General features: G+C 49.1%; 1 protein-coding gene across 5 annotated transcripts in view; it reads left to right on the forward strand.

Moving 5' to 3' along the window:
• The window catches only part of CHL1 (cell adhesion molecule L1 like), a 194385-nt gene that overhangs the window by 151021 nt on the left and 26951 nt on the right, over positions 1-16413 (forward strand). For all 5 annotated transcript variants that reach the window (XM_073644396.1, XM_073644400.1, XM_073644399.1 and 2 more), the window contains 6 exons: positions 579-703; positions 4564-4665; positions 5095-5292; positions 7009-7079; positions 13525-13747; positions 15173-15288. In XM_073644396.1, coding sequence (XP_073500497.1) covers positions 579-703; positions 4564-4665; positions 5095-5292; positions 7009-7079; positions 13525-13747; positions 15173-15288 — 835 coding nt within the window. The remainder of the gene's footprint in view (positions 1-578; positions 704-4563; positions 4666-5094; positions 5293-7008; positions 7080-13524; positions 13748-15172; positions 15289-16413) is intronic.

Here is a 16413-nt window from a genome sequence, read left to right on the forward strand (position 1 = left end):
TATAAATGCAAAAAGTGTCAAGTCCTCTGCAAAAATATGTTAGAGGGAACTTGACAGCTGATGCATGCTGCCCGATCCACAGACAGCATGTACCAGACACTGGATGTATGATCTCAGTCAGGTATGTTTAACTCTGAAACAATGAGACGAGACATTTCAGAAAAAAATATACTTTAAAATCTGCTGAGGACAAAGCTGCATGGGAGACTAGTCCGGCAGACCGGACTCTGGTGGCTTCTCCAAGCCCACTCCCCTTGAGTGCGAGGTCTCTCCCTAGACACACACAGGGAGAGACCTGTCACCAGCAGCAGGCAGGGAGAAGCCGCCGGGGATCCACCTGTCCGACTAGCCTCTTGTGTGGCTTAGTCCCTGGCGGCTTTAAAGGTATCGTGCAGCATGCATCAGCTGTCAAGCTCCTTTTAGGAAAAAACGTAACTCTGGTCATTACAGAGCAGGCAGCCGGCTTGCCATTTCTGTTAAATCCATTTTGTAGCACCATAATTATTGGCTTTGGTGAAGTCGGAGATTTTCTCTTGGTTTTGTGCTACATTACACTTTCCGTTATTTCTTTAATACAGAATACAAGTGAAATCAAATACTTTGTCTATAAATGATGTAAGCTGGGAAGATGGAGGAACCTACAGGTGCATTGGCAATACGTGGCTGGACTCTATGGAAGCTGAGAGTCATCTGACAGTGCGAGGTAATTTCAGTATTCAGATTTAAAATATAATTTGTGATTGTCAGAACTCCCATAGAAGTGAGTGAAGCGAGGCACACAGCCACCTCTCCATTCCCTGTGTCACCAGGCGGCCTCGCTCTTAAAGGGAATCTGTCACCACTGTGGAGTTATCAGACCTCTACTATAGCATACAGGTTATAGAAAAGTAAATCTATACATACCTGTATGGCCCATAGCAGAGGTCTGATTGCAGAGAAATCTATTTGTAGCACCCTGAGGATTCGGCTGCTACAGGGGTATTGCACCTCAACCCAGAGGTGTGATATTCCACTCCCGAGTAAGGATGGAGTGTGGACCTGAGCTCGGTAGGCTGCATGCACTACACACATCCCATTTCCGAGGAGCAGACCAACGGTACTCCCACTTAGAAATGTGCAGGTACGACCGAGTCTGTTCCTGGCTGGAGTGGGAGGGGGGTGGAAAATCCCAAGTAGTGTAGGGGCAGATAGGGGGAGCAGCCTGGGTAAAGATAGGAGCTCATTGGGTGCTGGTCACCTGAGCTCACACATAGAGGGAGTATATAAGGTGGGCACCATCAAAGATCAGGGTCAGTCTGTCAGAGTCAGTCTGTCAGAGTCAGTCTGTCAGAGTCAGTAAGGAGGAGAGCAGAGGAGCAGAGCGGCCTGAGCCAGAGTGAGAGAGGAGAAGAAAGAGAGACCCAGAGGGGGTGAAAAGAAAGGACTCTGAGAACCCAAATTCAATCCCCGGGTGAAGAGTCGGCAATAGGGTACCGGATCCCAAACTGGTGGGGGCAAAAGCACACCCTAGCCAGAGACCGGAGGCCGTGGGCAGCGTCTGCCACGGCCACCCACCACATCCACCCCGAAGGCAGACCACGTGGAGGGTCAGGGAACCCAAGGCCAAGGGTCTCCCAACAGAAGGCCCGAGGGAGCTGGACCTAGGTGGATCACTAGTGGGGACGGCCAGAGGAAAGGACAGAAGGAGAGCTCAGGGTCACGCTCCGGACTTGCTTGGGGGTTGGCTGAATCCAGGACCTGGTGGACGCAGCACGGCTCGGGTGGTCACTTGAAGCTGGAGTGACCGGAACATCAGCAGTGAGTAAATACCCTAAACTGCACAACCCGACTCTGTCTTCATTACCATCTATGCTGCACCACCACAACCCCCATCCTCTGCACCTGACCCCCTGAGGCTATACCCCACCCGTTGGGGGTTATACCATCTAAAGCTGCACCAACACCATCAGCCTCAGCGGACCCTGCTGCAGCGGCGGCCCTAGTGACCGCAATACAACGGGTGGCGTAGTCGACATTAAGAACTTAATAACATCTGTAGGACTGCCACATACAACTGAGTTTGACACCCTGGGCACGGACCGGGTCACAGCCACTCGGAAGACTACAACCCCCATCTGATCCAGCTCCGGGTATTCCCCTAAAGAATATGGCCCAGGGGGCGCGTCATATTTTTATAAACTCAGTTTTTCACAGGCTTGGCACCCGGGGAACGCCAAGAAATCCCCGCCTATGTGCTTATTATTCCCCCAAATCCTCGCCTATATGCTTAATTACCATATTACCCTCCTCCCCTGCCTGTGCACTGCGCCGCATGGTTCTATTGCACAGGCACCGGGAAGTGACAGTGACTCCCCAGCACCTGCACAATAGAAGCCTGCGGTGCAGAGCACAGAGAGACGGGGCCTGGAGGAAGCAAAGCGCGCTCTATGTGAGCTTTACGTGAGCAGCGCTTTGCGCATGCCCGGGAAGTCAGGGGGCACAGTGCACGTCACAGGGTCCTGTGACATGCAGGGGAGGTGGGGAATATGGTAATTAAGCATATAGGTGGGGATTTGAGGGAATAATAAGCACGTAGGCTGGGATTTCCTGGCGTCCCCGGGACGCCAAGCCTGTACAAAATAGAATTGATTAAAGTGCTTTTCTCTGCAATCAAACCTCTACTATGGGTCATACAGGTATGTATAGATTTACTTGTCTATATCCTGTATGGCCATAGTAGAGGTCGGATAACTCCAAAGTGGTGACAGATTCCCTTTAAAATGGGTTCCCAACTTTGGGCACCACATCTTGAGAGAGTGTGTTCAGTCTGAGGAGAAGTAGTGAGAGCAGGAGCTCTGTAGGCCTGAGTTGAGAGGCCCAGGAGGAAAGGCTGGAAGAGGATGGGAGCAGAGGGAAGGCTCCAAGAGGAACAGAGGGGATCCCAGGGGCACAGGAAGTGCGGAAGCCACCCGTGCGCCCGAATCTACACGGATGTGGAGGGATAAGGCCGCAGAGGGGACCGGCCCCTAACTAGTGGAGAACCACAAGGCTCAGCTAGGAAACCGGAGGCTACTGTACTTTCAAGGTGCAGCTGCTCAAAACCACAATTATATCGCCGAAAAGGTGGCCGCATAGGATTCAGGGGACTGCAGGTCGCCCGACAAGATCCGAGGCTACCGGCTTGGGACACTGATTGTGAGGCGCAGGGCAGGAGGGTGAGAGCCAGCGCAGGAAGACGACCGAGGAAGGCACATAGAACGGGGTCCCGTTAAAGTACTCCTGAAACACCTGAGAGATTGCTGAACCCCTTCCTTGGTGAACGCAGGACGACGTGGGTGGTTATAAGCTGGCAGTTGTAACCAGGAGCAGCGTGATAAATGTGAGTAAAATCTGAAGACTGCACCCCACTGTGTCCTTGAATAATTGCTGCGCCATCACCAGCCCCGCACTACACAGCATAGCAACATCTACCTCATAACATCACTATTTCCTGCCCTGGAGCTTAGCTCTACCTGTGGAGAGCTGAACCAACTCTGCTGCGTCACCATCAGCTCCAAGGGATCTGCACCGCAGCGGCGGCCCCATATAGCTGCATACCACAGGTAGCGTCACAAACATTAAACTATAAAAACTATAATCCCCTTACTATAAATCCCCTTTTGTTGACCGGACCGGGTCACTGCCACTGTGACATCCCCTGCACCAATCGGCCCGGCACCAAGTACCCTACGGCCCAGGGGGCGCGTCAATTGGGTCACAACCCTCGATGGGTGTTGTCTGGCTTTTAAGACTTCGGCGTAAGGCGAAGGTTCTGGACTTGACCTTTTCAGTCTGGACTCTGGATCTTGACCGGCGCAGTACGGAACTCAGGGTCTTGACCGGCATAGTCGGGCCTCTGAGTCTCACTGGGTGTTGTCTGGACCTTGTCTGGCGATGACCAGCACCTCGGTGGAGTACGCTTCCACTGCGGCCTATCACACTGGCCTCAGCGCCGCCTCTGGTCCACGTCTGCTCTTCTCCTTGGTGCCAAATCCTCCTACGGTTTGGCGAGCAGGGCTTTTTTATCCAAGAGCTCTGTTATGCAGGGCACTTGACCAGGTCCCACACAGAATCTAGGTCCCCTTGGAATTCTTCTGGTGCCAACTTTTTCCACTTGATTCCGTCCATCCAGCAGATGGCAGTCTTTCCTCACTAATGTCACATCACATATGTGTTCTTCAGGGGTACTATCGCTCCCTCTCACACAACCTTGGTGGGTCAAAACAGTTAGGTGCACCTTCCCGCCTACTTGTTTTCCAGGTGCACTGAACTGTTTTGACCCACCAGGGTGTTCATGTGTCAGCTTTATTATGGATACATTGTCCGAATAAGTAATATGTTGCCTATAGCTTGCTATGAGCCCCCATTGTACCTCCATGTGTACATGAATTTTGCTGCTAAGGAAAAATATGGTGCCTCTTAGAAGGACAATATGGCAGCACAACGGGTGTTAACAACTTTTTAGTATTAAAAAACTTTAGTTGAGATATGATAGATAGGTAATCGATATTGTTCATATTTCATGAATAATTTCTTTATTCATAGATGTTCCAATGCCCCCTGAAAATGTGCAACTTTTGGAAAAGCAGGACCGTAGCGTTACATTGTCCTGGACACCAGATGACAGTCACAACAGCCCCATTTCTGGTATGTTACTATTATTATTATTATTGTTATATTGTTTTAATCATAAGGCGCCAACTTATCCCCAAGTGTGAATGGACGGACGTTCAGGCTGGCACAGTGCCACTCAGGCGATGCCCATGGCACTGACCAAAACATGAGTGGCAAGGAAGAGTCCAGCCGCGGGTGATGAGAGTTATAATGTCTTTCTACAAGCAGTCTTCTAAGTGAGGATGTGGTATATTTTGAAAATGTTACATATGTGAAAGTTTCACGACTTAAGATATATGTAGAAGTGGGGAATAAAGTATGGAACAGAGTCACAGGTTTCCCAAAGATGGCGGACTTGTAAAGTAGTAGAGCCACCGACATACAGAGATATCAAAGAGAATAAAAAACATCTGTATATCACTATTACATTTTCATATTTTCCTAATTATTGCTGCCTTCTAGATTTTGTCATCCAGTCAATGAAAAGCAAAGACGAGACAGGACAATGGGAAGATGTAGGAAAAGTTCCTGGAAATGTCACCACAGTCCATGTGCCGCTCACCCCCAACTTTATCTATCAATTCCGAGTCTTTGCTGTGAACGGAATAGGAAATAGTCCTCTAAGTCATGTCTCGGAAAGTTATGGCACTCCGCCGGCAGGTAACCTTATGGATAAATAGGTTTAGTAATTCATGTAACCTCGTTCTTATGATTGCCAGACTGCTGCATTGCATTTAGGAGACTATGGAACTGCATAGCGATCGTAGGTTGTACAAGTGAAAAATACACAAGCTGAATTGTGCTGTTAACTACAGTTGTTATCTACAGGCCTCTATGTGAACCATGCAATATCTGAAAGTCGGCTACCATTTTACATAGGTCAACATTAAAGGGTTATTCTCATCTTCTTAATGGGAATCTGTCAGCAGGTTTTGCTATATAATCTGAATACAGCAGTAGATAGAGGCTGAAACACAGAATTTAGGGATGTGTCCCTTGTCAAAGTGCGTGCTGTTGTTCACTAACTGTGAAGGATTTATTACTGAGATATTAACAGACTATACTTGTCCGACTCCGCCCCCTTCTGTGATAAGCAGCTCACTGTCTATGGACTTGTACACAGAGAGCCTGGTGTGGGCGGGGTTATCTGTGGTGTGGGCGTGGCTAGCTTTCTCAGCTCTGCTTCATTCTAAATCTAAAAGCTCTGATTGTGTCAGAACGGCTGCACCCAGTAATCTAAGTGATACATCGTTGGATTCAGCTTCTCTTTGCCTACATCAGGCTGCTCTCAGATGAGGTAGCAAAAACCTGCTGACAGATTCCCTTTAAATGGGTAAAATTGCAAAATGGTTGAAAAATAAGCAACTCTGCACTTTACCTCTTGTTACTGCTCGTTGCCTAGTTTTCCAGCCACCACTGCAGTCTATTAGAGGTGTATGGTTTCCTAGGCAAGGAGAGCCATGCCAGAGGCAAAGCTACTTCTGCTTGAAGCATCAGAGAGCCTACTCTGTCCAAGGAATAAATCGGACACATGCGCAGTAAAATAAAGTAACATTGGTCCAAATGCGATCCGATGTTTTGTTGGATTGCACTTGGATGGAAAATACGGTCGTCTGCACAAGCCCTAAAGATAGGCCATGAATATGGAAATCCTGGACAACCCTTTCAAGCATTATTTATATAAAAGTGGGAAACACCTTTAATTTGGGAACCTGAAGTTGTCTAAACTAATGTGAAGTATATGGCATTAGTGCAGACCGTCAGCTCAATTCTAGTATTCATGCAACATTAGGGATTGTGCATACGACTTCTTTTAGACATATACAAACTCACCAAGTTTTTGAAGTAGAAGACGCTTCAGGAGATGCCGGCGTTTTTTTTCCTGAAGCAATCTTTGCAGTGTCTTTTCGGCCTTTTTTTGCGACGTCTTTTTTTGTAACTTCTATTAAATAAATAGTGAGCGGCTTCAGTTTGGATGAATAGTCAGGTCCCTTCTTTTAATCTCTTGGCGTCTTGGAAATCTGAAGCAGTTAAAAGATGCTCAAAAGACTGAACATATCAGCAGCAAGTCACTTTTAGGCCACGACCCCACTATCAGTATTTGGTCAGTATTCGGTCACTATTTTTTCTCAGGAGTGGGAGTCAAAACCAGGAGTGGGTGATAAATGCAGAATTGGTGACATGTTTCTATTATACCTTTTCTCTGATTGTTCCTCGCCGGGTTTTGGCTTCTACTCCTGAGAAAAAATACTGACCGAATACTGACCAAATACTGATAGTGGGGCCGTGGCCTAGGATGAAGGTTTTTGTATTGTGTTGTGTTATGGATATAAGAAAAAATGACAATTCTCAATGCCTGTTTCTGCTTTGTTTTAGCTCCTGACAATAATCCTCAGACTTTATCTGTTGAAGCAAATAGTCCAGATGAAATGACAGTGAGATGGGAGGTGCAGTATCAGAGCAGTACATAATCTGTCACATATTTTTAATCATAATTTTATTTCTCCTTCAAAAAAGGAATGTACTTGGTCTTTATATCAGTTCATATGATAATCAAAATATGTTGGGCCCGATACCGGCGAATCTCATTATATCTCATAATGCGCCCACGAGCTCATGTGCAGATCTTGTGCTCCCATAACTCCCAACTTTGAATAAGAAAGAGCTGCACAAACTTCTCAGGTCTATTGAGTGATCAGTGGGGGTCTCAGGACCTGTAACTCCACTGATCTGCAGGCAATTAAACTGTCTTCCAAATATGAAAAAACATAATCAAAGTTTAAAAGGGCTTTCCACTATTGGACAACCCCTGCTTAATCATTTCAGGACCCCAATCAACATAAAAACAATCTATTCTCACCTTCTGCAGTGGCTCCATTCCAACGCTGTTCCAGAAGAGTGATGAGACTTGTTTTGCCATTGTCAGCTGCAACATTTACTATTTCATCAGAACGGACGTCCACCATGATGGAATACTGATGAGCTGCAGGAGCTACATGATAAAACACATCACGTCGCTCTCTGGGAACAACAACGCCAACTACATTGGAATAGCGGTGCTGCAGGAGCTGAGTAGCCACAGTTTTTATACTACGTGACTGCAGACTTGTCAATCCTCATATCGTGCGCTGTGTGGATTCTCTGGTGCCAGCGGCGAGACTGAGCGGTCATGTGACCACAAGTATGCAATATGCATATGTAGCACCCTGAGGATTCGGCTGCTACAGGGGTATTGCACCTCAACCCAGAGGTGTGATATTCCACTCCCGGGTAAGGAAGGAGTGTGAAACTGAGCTCGGTAGGCTGCATGCACTACATACATCCCATTTCCGAGGAGCAGACCGACGGTACTCCCACTTAGAAATGTGCAGGTACGACCGAGTCTGTTCCTGGCTGGAGTGGGAGGGGGGTGGTACATCCCAAGTAGTGTAGGGGCAGATAGGGGGAGCAGCCTGGGTAAAGATAGGAGCTCATTGGGTGCTGGTCACCTGAGCTCACACATAGAGGGTGTATATAAGGTGGGCACCATCAAAGAACAGGGTCAGTTGCAGAGAGGAAGTCAGCGAGCAGAGGAGAAGAAAGACCCAGAGTGAGAGAGGAGAAGAGAGAGAGAGACCCAGAGGGGGAAACAGCAGAAAAGGACTCCAAGAACCCAACTTAAATCCCCGGGTGAAGAGTCGGCACAGGGTACCGGAACCCAAGCTGGTGGGGGCAAAAACACTCCCCAGCCAGAGACCGGAGACCGTGGGCAGCGTTTGCCACGGTCACCCACCACATCCACCACGAAGGCATACCACGAGGAGGGTCAGGGAACCCAAGGCCAAGGGTCTCCCAACAGAAGGCCCGAGGGAGCTGGACCTGGGTGGATCAATAGTGGGGACGGCCAGAGAACGGACAGAAGGAGAGCTCAGGGTCACGCTCCGGACTTATTTGGGGGTTGGCTGGATCCAGAACCTGGTGGACGCAGCACGGCTCGGGAGGTCACTCGAAGCTGGAGTGACCAGAACATCAGCAGTGAGTAAACATCCTAAACTGCATAACCCGACTCTGTCTCTGATTGCCGTCTACACTGCATCACCACAACCCCCATCCTCTGCACCTGATCCCCCTGAGGCTATACCCCACCCGTTGGGGGTTATATCATCAAAGCTGCACCTACACCATCAGCCTCAGCGGACCCTGCTGCAGCGGCGGCCACAGTGACCGCAACACAACGGGTGGCGTAGTCGACATTAAGAACTTAGCAACATCTGTAGGACTGCCACATACAACTCAGTTTGACACCCTGGGCACGGACCGGGTCACAGCCACTCGGAAGACTACAACTCCCATCTGATCCGGCTCCGGATATTCCCCCCTAAAGAATATGGCCCAGGGGGCGCGTCAACTTTGGCGTAGTCGGCAGGATTACGTGCCCACAACAACCGGGTACTGCGTGCCTGAAGAAAAGATCGCATTTACCTCAGGGGGGGGTCTCCTGCCGGTTCCGGAGGGTCCCCGCCATCGGACTCCATCACAGATCGATTCCCGCCGGTTGTCCGCCATTGACAACTTTTTCCCGCCATCTGCAGAGTTTCCCGCCACTGGGAAGCGATTCCCGCCATTTCCAAAGGTTTCCCGCCTTGGAAGAGCGGACGCCATTATGGGCGTGCCAGAGGGTGGCGAGAGGCCACCTCCCATCGTGGGCCAGGACCGAAAATGGCGCCAAAAGTGGAAACCGCCCCCACCAACAGAGACTGTGATGCTAGAGGTGTCTGTCAGCGTGAAAGAACCGCCCCTGGAGCTGACAGTCACCCAGTGGCCCCGGGACCGCCCTCGAAGTGGGAGGAGACGAAAGAAAAGAACGAAGATGGGTGCCGCCTGGAGCAGTCTGGAGCGAGCGCACCCGGAGGCAGGAAGCCTGGAGAAGAGTAGCAGAGAAGCTCACCCGGAGATGGCGAGAGAGCAGAGCAGCACCGGCCCGCTGGCCAGGAGCCTGCTAGAAACCACGACCCCACTAGGCCTAGTGGAGGTCCTTGCACAGCTCCCCCGAGACCGGGAGTGTGCACAGACTGCCCTGGAGGGCCTCGCACGGAGGATGGCCCGGGTACAGCGAGAGACATTGGCGGAGTGGAGCCGAGAGATGGCCCAGCAAACCAAGACCCGGAGCACGCCAGCCAAGATGAGGAGACAGACCGCCTCTGAGGACGGCGCGGGAGGACCCAAGGCCGGAGACGGCGCCGAGAAGGGAGCCGAACGAGTGGAGGCAGGTAAAGGGGACGTCTATACCCCAGACCGGGAAACCGCGTACCTGCCCCAGCTCCCCGTCGCAGAGCCCGAAGTCTATCCTGCTGTGCCCGAAAACGCCATGTCACCGACGCAGACTAGGCCCCAACCGGAAGCCGCCGCCGCGACCCCTGTGACGTCATGCGCACCGACCCCGAGCGTGGCAAAACAGGAAGTAACACCAGCCTGGTCGCAGGGCCTAGAATTCCCGGGCGTCGCATCACCAACAGCGCCCCCTACCTCCGCGGAGCCTCCGGCCTGGCCGCAAGGCCAGGTAGCCCAGGGCGCCGCCGTCCTAACGGTGCCCTTCACCTTCCAGGTGCCCCAGGCCTGGCCGCAAGGCCTGGGCAACCCGGGCGCCACCACCACCGCGCCCGCACCCGTAAAACCAAGGGTGCCGCGTCTGGGAGAGGACTTGTTTGCCCAGCACACGTGGCCGGACGGGCAGCCTTTCATCTGGCCCCAGAGGTATTATGAACTGGAGCACCAGAGGAGAGTTGGGGCCATGTGTGCACCCCTGATTCCGGCTCCGAAGCCCGTGATAAGGATCTCGCCCCCGCTTGAAGAGGCCCAATTTGAGTGGGACCCCACCGGAGAAGACCTAATGGGGTTCACTCAGGAAACCAGGGCAGCTGCAGCGGAGCGTGCTGAGTGTTGCCGACAGCAGCTCGAAGAGTTTGCGAGGGAGCGGAGAGAGAGGCGGGTCCGGGAACAACAGGCCCAAATAAGGAGCGCCGAGCAGAAGAGCCGAACCAGGAGGGACCCCCGTGCAGCGCACAGTCCCCGTACCACCGGGACTGTAATAAAGTTTAACCTGCAGCATGGGTGGGGCTTCATCAGAGACAACAACACCCCCGGCGACGTCTTTGTCACGCGCAGAGATGTGGAGTCCCATCTGCCGGAGGGGCACAGAGGTCGTGACCTTTATATCGGGGACGAGGTCACCTTTACCCGGCACAAGTGTGCCAAAGGACCTTACGCCCTCCATGTGCATCGCCTGACAGAGGAGGAGCTGCGATGTGAGGAGGAAGAGCAAGAGAATCCGGACGGGTCTGAAGCTGAGATTCCCAAAGAAGGAGCAGGAGGAAGACGTTGTTGGGTACAGCGGAGCAGGTGCTGTAAATAGTTACCCGATCGGGGTATAAAGAAACTGTTACTGCAAATATAGTCCCCGTTGGGACCAGCTGAGTGAACTGTTTACCCGTTTACCCTTAATTCCACAGGCTGAGGACTGTGAGCAGCCATTCCCTTTCCCTCCTTAACTGGCCGAGGACTGAGAGCGGCCATACCCTTGTACATAGTTGCGCTTCCTAAAGCGCCCCCTACCGGTTTTATAGGAAAACCATGTTTTCTAGAAAGACTGTCGCACTGTACCCGGTCACACGTTGCACAGTGACCGGAGGAGGAGCCAGAGGCGACGAGAAAGTTTTATATATATAATGTTTTATATATATTATATGTTTATGAAAAATTTTGTATGTTTTTGGTGTTATGTCTTACAGCCCGAGGACGTGCTGTGATTTACCAGGGGGGAATGTAGCACCCTGAGGATTCGGCTGCTACAGGGGTATTGCACCTCAACCCAGAGGTGTGATATTCCACTCCCGGGTAAGGAAGGAGTGTGAAACTGAGCTCGGTAGGCTGCATGCACTACATACATCCCATTTCCGAGGAGCAGACCGACGGTACTCCCACTTAGAAATGTGCAGGTACGACCGAGTCTGTTCCTGGCTGGAGTGGGAGGGGGGTGGTACATCCCAAGTAGTGTAGGGGCAGATTCGGGGAGCAGCCTGGGTAAAGATAGGAGCTCATTGGGTGCTGGTCACCTGAGCTCACACATAGAGGGTGTATATAAGGTGGGCACCATCAAAGAACAGGGTCAGTTGCAGAGAGGAAGTCAGCGAGCAGAGGAGAAGAAAGACCCAGAGTGAGAGAGGAGAAGAGAGAGAGAGACCCAGAGGGGGAAACAGCAGAAAAGGACTCCAAGAACCCAACTTAAATCCCCGGGTGAAGAGTCGGCACAGGGTACCGGAACCCAAGCTGGTGGGGGCAAAAACACTCCCCAGCCAGAGACCGGAGACCGTGGGCAGCGTTTGCCACGGTCACCCACCACATCCACCACGAAGGCATACCACGAGGAGGGTCAGGGAACCCAAGGCCAAGGGTCTCCCAACAGAAGGCCCGAGGGAGCTGGACCTGGGTGGATCAATAGTGGGGACGGCCAGAGAACGGACAGAAGGAGAGCTCAGGGTCACGCTCCGGACTTATTTGGGGGTTGGCTGGATCCAGAACCTGGTGGACGCAGCACGGCTCGGGAGGTCACTCGAAGCTGGAGTGACCAGAACATCAGCAGTGAGTAAACATCCTAAACTGCATAACCCGACTCTGTCTCTGATTGCCGTCTACACTGCATCACCACAACCCCCATCCTCTGCACCTGATCCCCCTGAGGCTATACCCCACCCGTTGGGGGTTATATCATCAAAGCTGCACCTACACCATCAGCCTCAGCGGACCCTGCTGCAGCGGCGGCCACAGTGACCGCAACACAACGGGTGGCGTAGTCGACATTAAGAACTTAGCAACATCTGTAGGACTGCCACATACAACTCAGTTTGACACCCTGGGCACGGACCGGGTCACAGCCACTCGGAAGACTACAACTCCCATCTGATCCGGCTCCGGATATTCCCCCCTAAAGAATATGGCCCAGGGGGCGCGTCACATACTCCCGATCACATTCCGACTAGACGTGCATGGCCTTGCTCAATTTACTTGTATTGAGTGAGGCCGCGCATGTCTAGTTAGAATGTGGTCAGAAGTATGCAAATCTCATACTTGCAGCCACATGACTGTTTGGTTTACCCATCAGCACCACAGAATCCTCACAGCGAAACTGTCAGGATTCGCCAGTGCCAGCATGGGAGCAGACAGTCATGTGACCGCAAGTATGTGATTTGCATACTTCCGGCCACATTCCGACTAGACTTGTCCGGGCCTCGCTCAATACAATACTAGATGTATGCGGCCTTGCTCAATAGTAATGTATTTAGCGAGGCTGCATACGTCTAGTTGGCATGTGACCGCATGTATGCAATTCACATACTTGCAGTCATGCGCCCGCCTGTTATCTGCACCGGCACCAAAGAATCCTAATAGTGAGTACTGTACACACTGTAAGGATTCACAAGTCTGTACACAGAGTGACTGCACACTTTCGTGATAAGCCTGGACAACCCCTTTAATTACTGTATCATAACTCTAATGCTCCGAGAAAATAAAATATGTTATGGTATTAATTGGCACAAAATGGATTAAATAAATGAATGTAGACGTTAAAAAAGCTTTGGCTGTCGTCTCAATCACTGCACTGTATCCTGCACACACTGGCATGATGCATGCAAGGATTTCGGCTGTTCATCACAATCACTCCTGGCGCTGTGTCATACACCACTGGGCAGAGAATATTAAAGAAAGACGTCTGGCAGATTTCGGGAGGGGCGAGAAAATAACAGAGCTATTTCCAACAAGTACTGCGGAATAGTGAAATGCTGGAGAGTGATTCTCTGATATATGGCCAGCGTCTATTCAAGGCTTCATGTTGCTTTGTTTTATGATCTGTTTCAGCCCCTGAATTTAGATGAACAAAATGGTCCAGGATTTGAGTACAGAGTCAGTTGGCGTTTACAGGGCGCGGAGACAGACTGGCATCATAAGAGAGTGAAACGTCCACAATTTACATTGAGGAACACTCCGGCTTTTGTGCCATATGACATCCGTGTCCAGGCTATTAATGACATCGGTGCTGGTCCAGATCCAGAAATACACACTGTGCACTCGGGAGAAGACAGTAAGCATCTCTTACTATAATGTTAAAATAATAACTATTAAAAACTTTAATTTATTGCCATTGAAAGAGGATCTGTCACTCGTCTTAAATATACAATTTTTTGTACCTGCTGTGAAAGCCACCGTTCTCCTGAATCCGGCGTCATTTATCTTTTGATCCTGCGCCTCTCCGTTCCTGAGATACAGCCCCTTCTTCTCTGATAAAAAGACTAGATTTATACACAAAGTGGGTGTAACCCTCATTTTTTTCTATAGGGGTCTTCATGAGACCACACCCACATAGCTAACAAGACTAGATTTAAATACATGTTAGAGAGGGCCATATCTCAGAAATGGAGAAGCACAGGCAGAAAATAAAAACTACGCCGAATTCAGGAGAACAGCGGCATTTACACCAGATAAAGAAATTATATATTTATGACAAGTGACAGGGCCCCTTTAATAGTTGAGAATGTTGAATTACATGTCACTGTTCAGACACTTTCACTGTTTACACACCTTAACACACACAGAAGAATAGTTTGGCCATTTTTATAAGTTTTGTTCCCCTTGTCTTTGGTTTCAAAAGGGTTGTCTACTAAAGGGAACCTGCAAGTCAATTTATGCTGCCCATTATTACATAGTAACATAGTAACGTAGGTTGAATAAAGACCTTGGTCCATCCAGTTCAGCCTTTGCCGGAGCATTTCAGAAAACATAGCTTGAAGAGCCAGTTAGGGACCATAGGAATAGAGATTACTACTCTGGCGCCATCCCTGGCCATCTTCATATTCGCACCGCTCCAGCAGACTGATGGGTCTCTTCCATGTGTGTACATAGGGCGAGACCTGTCAATCACCTGTAACGGCGCCAGTCTTGGAAGTCAGTATGTTTTTTGTTTTTTTATCTGGGGCACTTTTGCATTTAAAAGAAAGCTAACAGGTTCCCCAGGCCCTTCAAACTGCCTCCATATATTTATTGCTCCGTTTATACCCTTCCTAACAAGCTCTTTTGTATTGTTTTATTGATTTCTGCTCATGCCAAAAATCAATTTTAGAACTGGGTTGGTAATATGCTAATTAGTGGGTGACTAGTCGTGGGGGCGTTGTTTTCCCCAAACTAATCATCCCACTAATCCTATTATCACATCCGAGAGTAACATGATTTGCAAGAACAACAACACCGCCGTCTCGGTGCGAATCTCTGCCCCTCTGACAATGCGCAGTAAACTGGGTGCACTTTCCCATAAAGTGACACTGGTCAGATTTTAAAAAAAATTGGCCCGGTCAATAAGGGGTTAATACAATGGGTTGAGGTACATAGGTAGGGTTTTTATCATCTCAGCGAAACTTTTTAACAATCTAAACTGTTTCATTAGTTGATTAAATATATTGTTGCAGAATATAAAAATGCACAAACAATACATTAATATAATCTGTCTTTTCAGCTCCTGATGCGGCTCCATCTAATCTGTCGGTGAACCTTGTAAACAACATGATAGCCAATGTGACATGGGAAGAAATGTCACAGGACAGGATACGAGGACATCTATCAGGTTACAAGGTATAGAATTCATAGTGTAGGATCAACATAAAGTGGGATTTTAGTTTAAAGAGAATCTGCCACCAGGTTTTTGCTACCCCATCTGAGAGCAACATGATGTGGGGGGCAGAGTCTCTGATACCAGCGCTGTATGACTTACTGAGCTGCTTGCTACAGATTTGATAAAATCCCTGTTTTATTTGCTGTAGATCTAGCAGGTCTCTGAATGCTGAGCTGTGTATAACCCCGCCCACACCACTGATTGGCGGCTTTCTTTGTGCATAGGCAGGAAGCTGCCAATCAGTAGTGGGGGGTGGTTGAACTACATGGCACAAGACAACTAGTCCTCTACTGATAATCTCCTGCTGATAAAACAGTGATTTTATCAATACGGCAACAAGCAGCCCAATAAGTGAAACATCGCTGGAATCAGGGTCTCTGTACGTTATGCTGCTCTCGAATTAGGTAGCTATATATATGTATGTATATATATATATATATATATATATATATATATATATATATATATATATATATACAGTCATGGCCGAAAGTAATGAAGTAATTTGTTATACACATGTTGATTTCCTTTGTGTGTATTGGAACAACACACAAAAAAGGCAAATTGGAAATTATTTCTTACAAAACCCCAAAAATGGGCCGGACAAAATTGTTGGCACCTTTACAAAATTGTAGGTAAACAACTTTGTTTCAAGCATGTGATGCTCGTTCAGACTCACCTGAGGCAAGTAACAGGTGTGGACAATATGAAAATCATACCTAAAATCAGATAAAAAGGGGAGTAGTTGATTCAATGTTTGCATTGTGTGTCTGTGTGTGCACACTAAGCATGGAGAACAGGAAGAGAAGAGAACTGTCTGAGGACTTGAGAACCAAAATTGTTGAAAAATATCAACAATCTCAAGGTTACAAGTGCCTTTTTATCTGTTTATTGCTCCTGGCCATGTTGTTTGTGCCACTCATTCATCTTTGTATATCCAGGCACATTGTGTGTCCCTTTCAGTGAGGCACCTTTTGTTATTTATAATTTTTAAAGTTTTTCCTAATAAACTTATATGGTTCTTACATGGTTCTCTTCTTTTCCTAGGAATATGCACATGTCCCTGGTGTGTTGTTTATTATATC

The sequence above is a fragment of the Phyllobates terribilis genome, unplaced genomic scaffold (assembly GCF_046119375.1).
Source record: "Phyllobates terribilis strain yellow unplaced genomic scaffold, ASM4611937v1 Scaffold_8__6_contigs__length_399053987, whole genome shotgun sequence".
NCBI lineage: Eukaryota > Metazoa > Chordata > Amphibia > Anura > Dendrobatidae > Phyllobates > Phyllobates terribilis.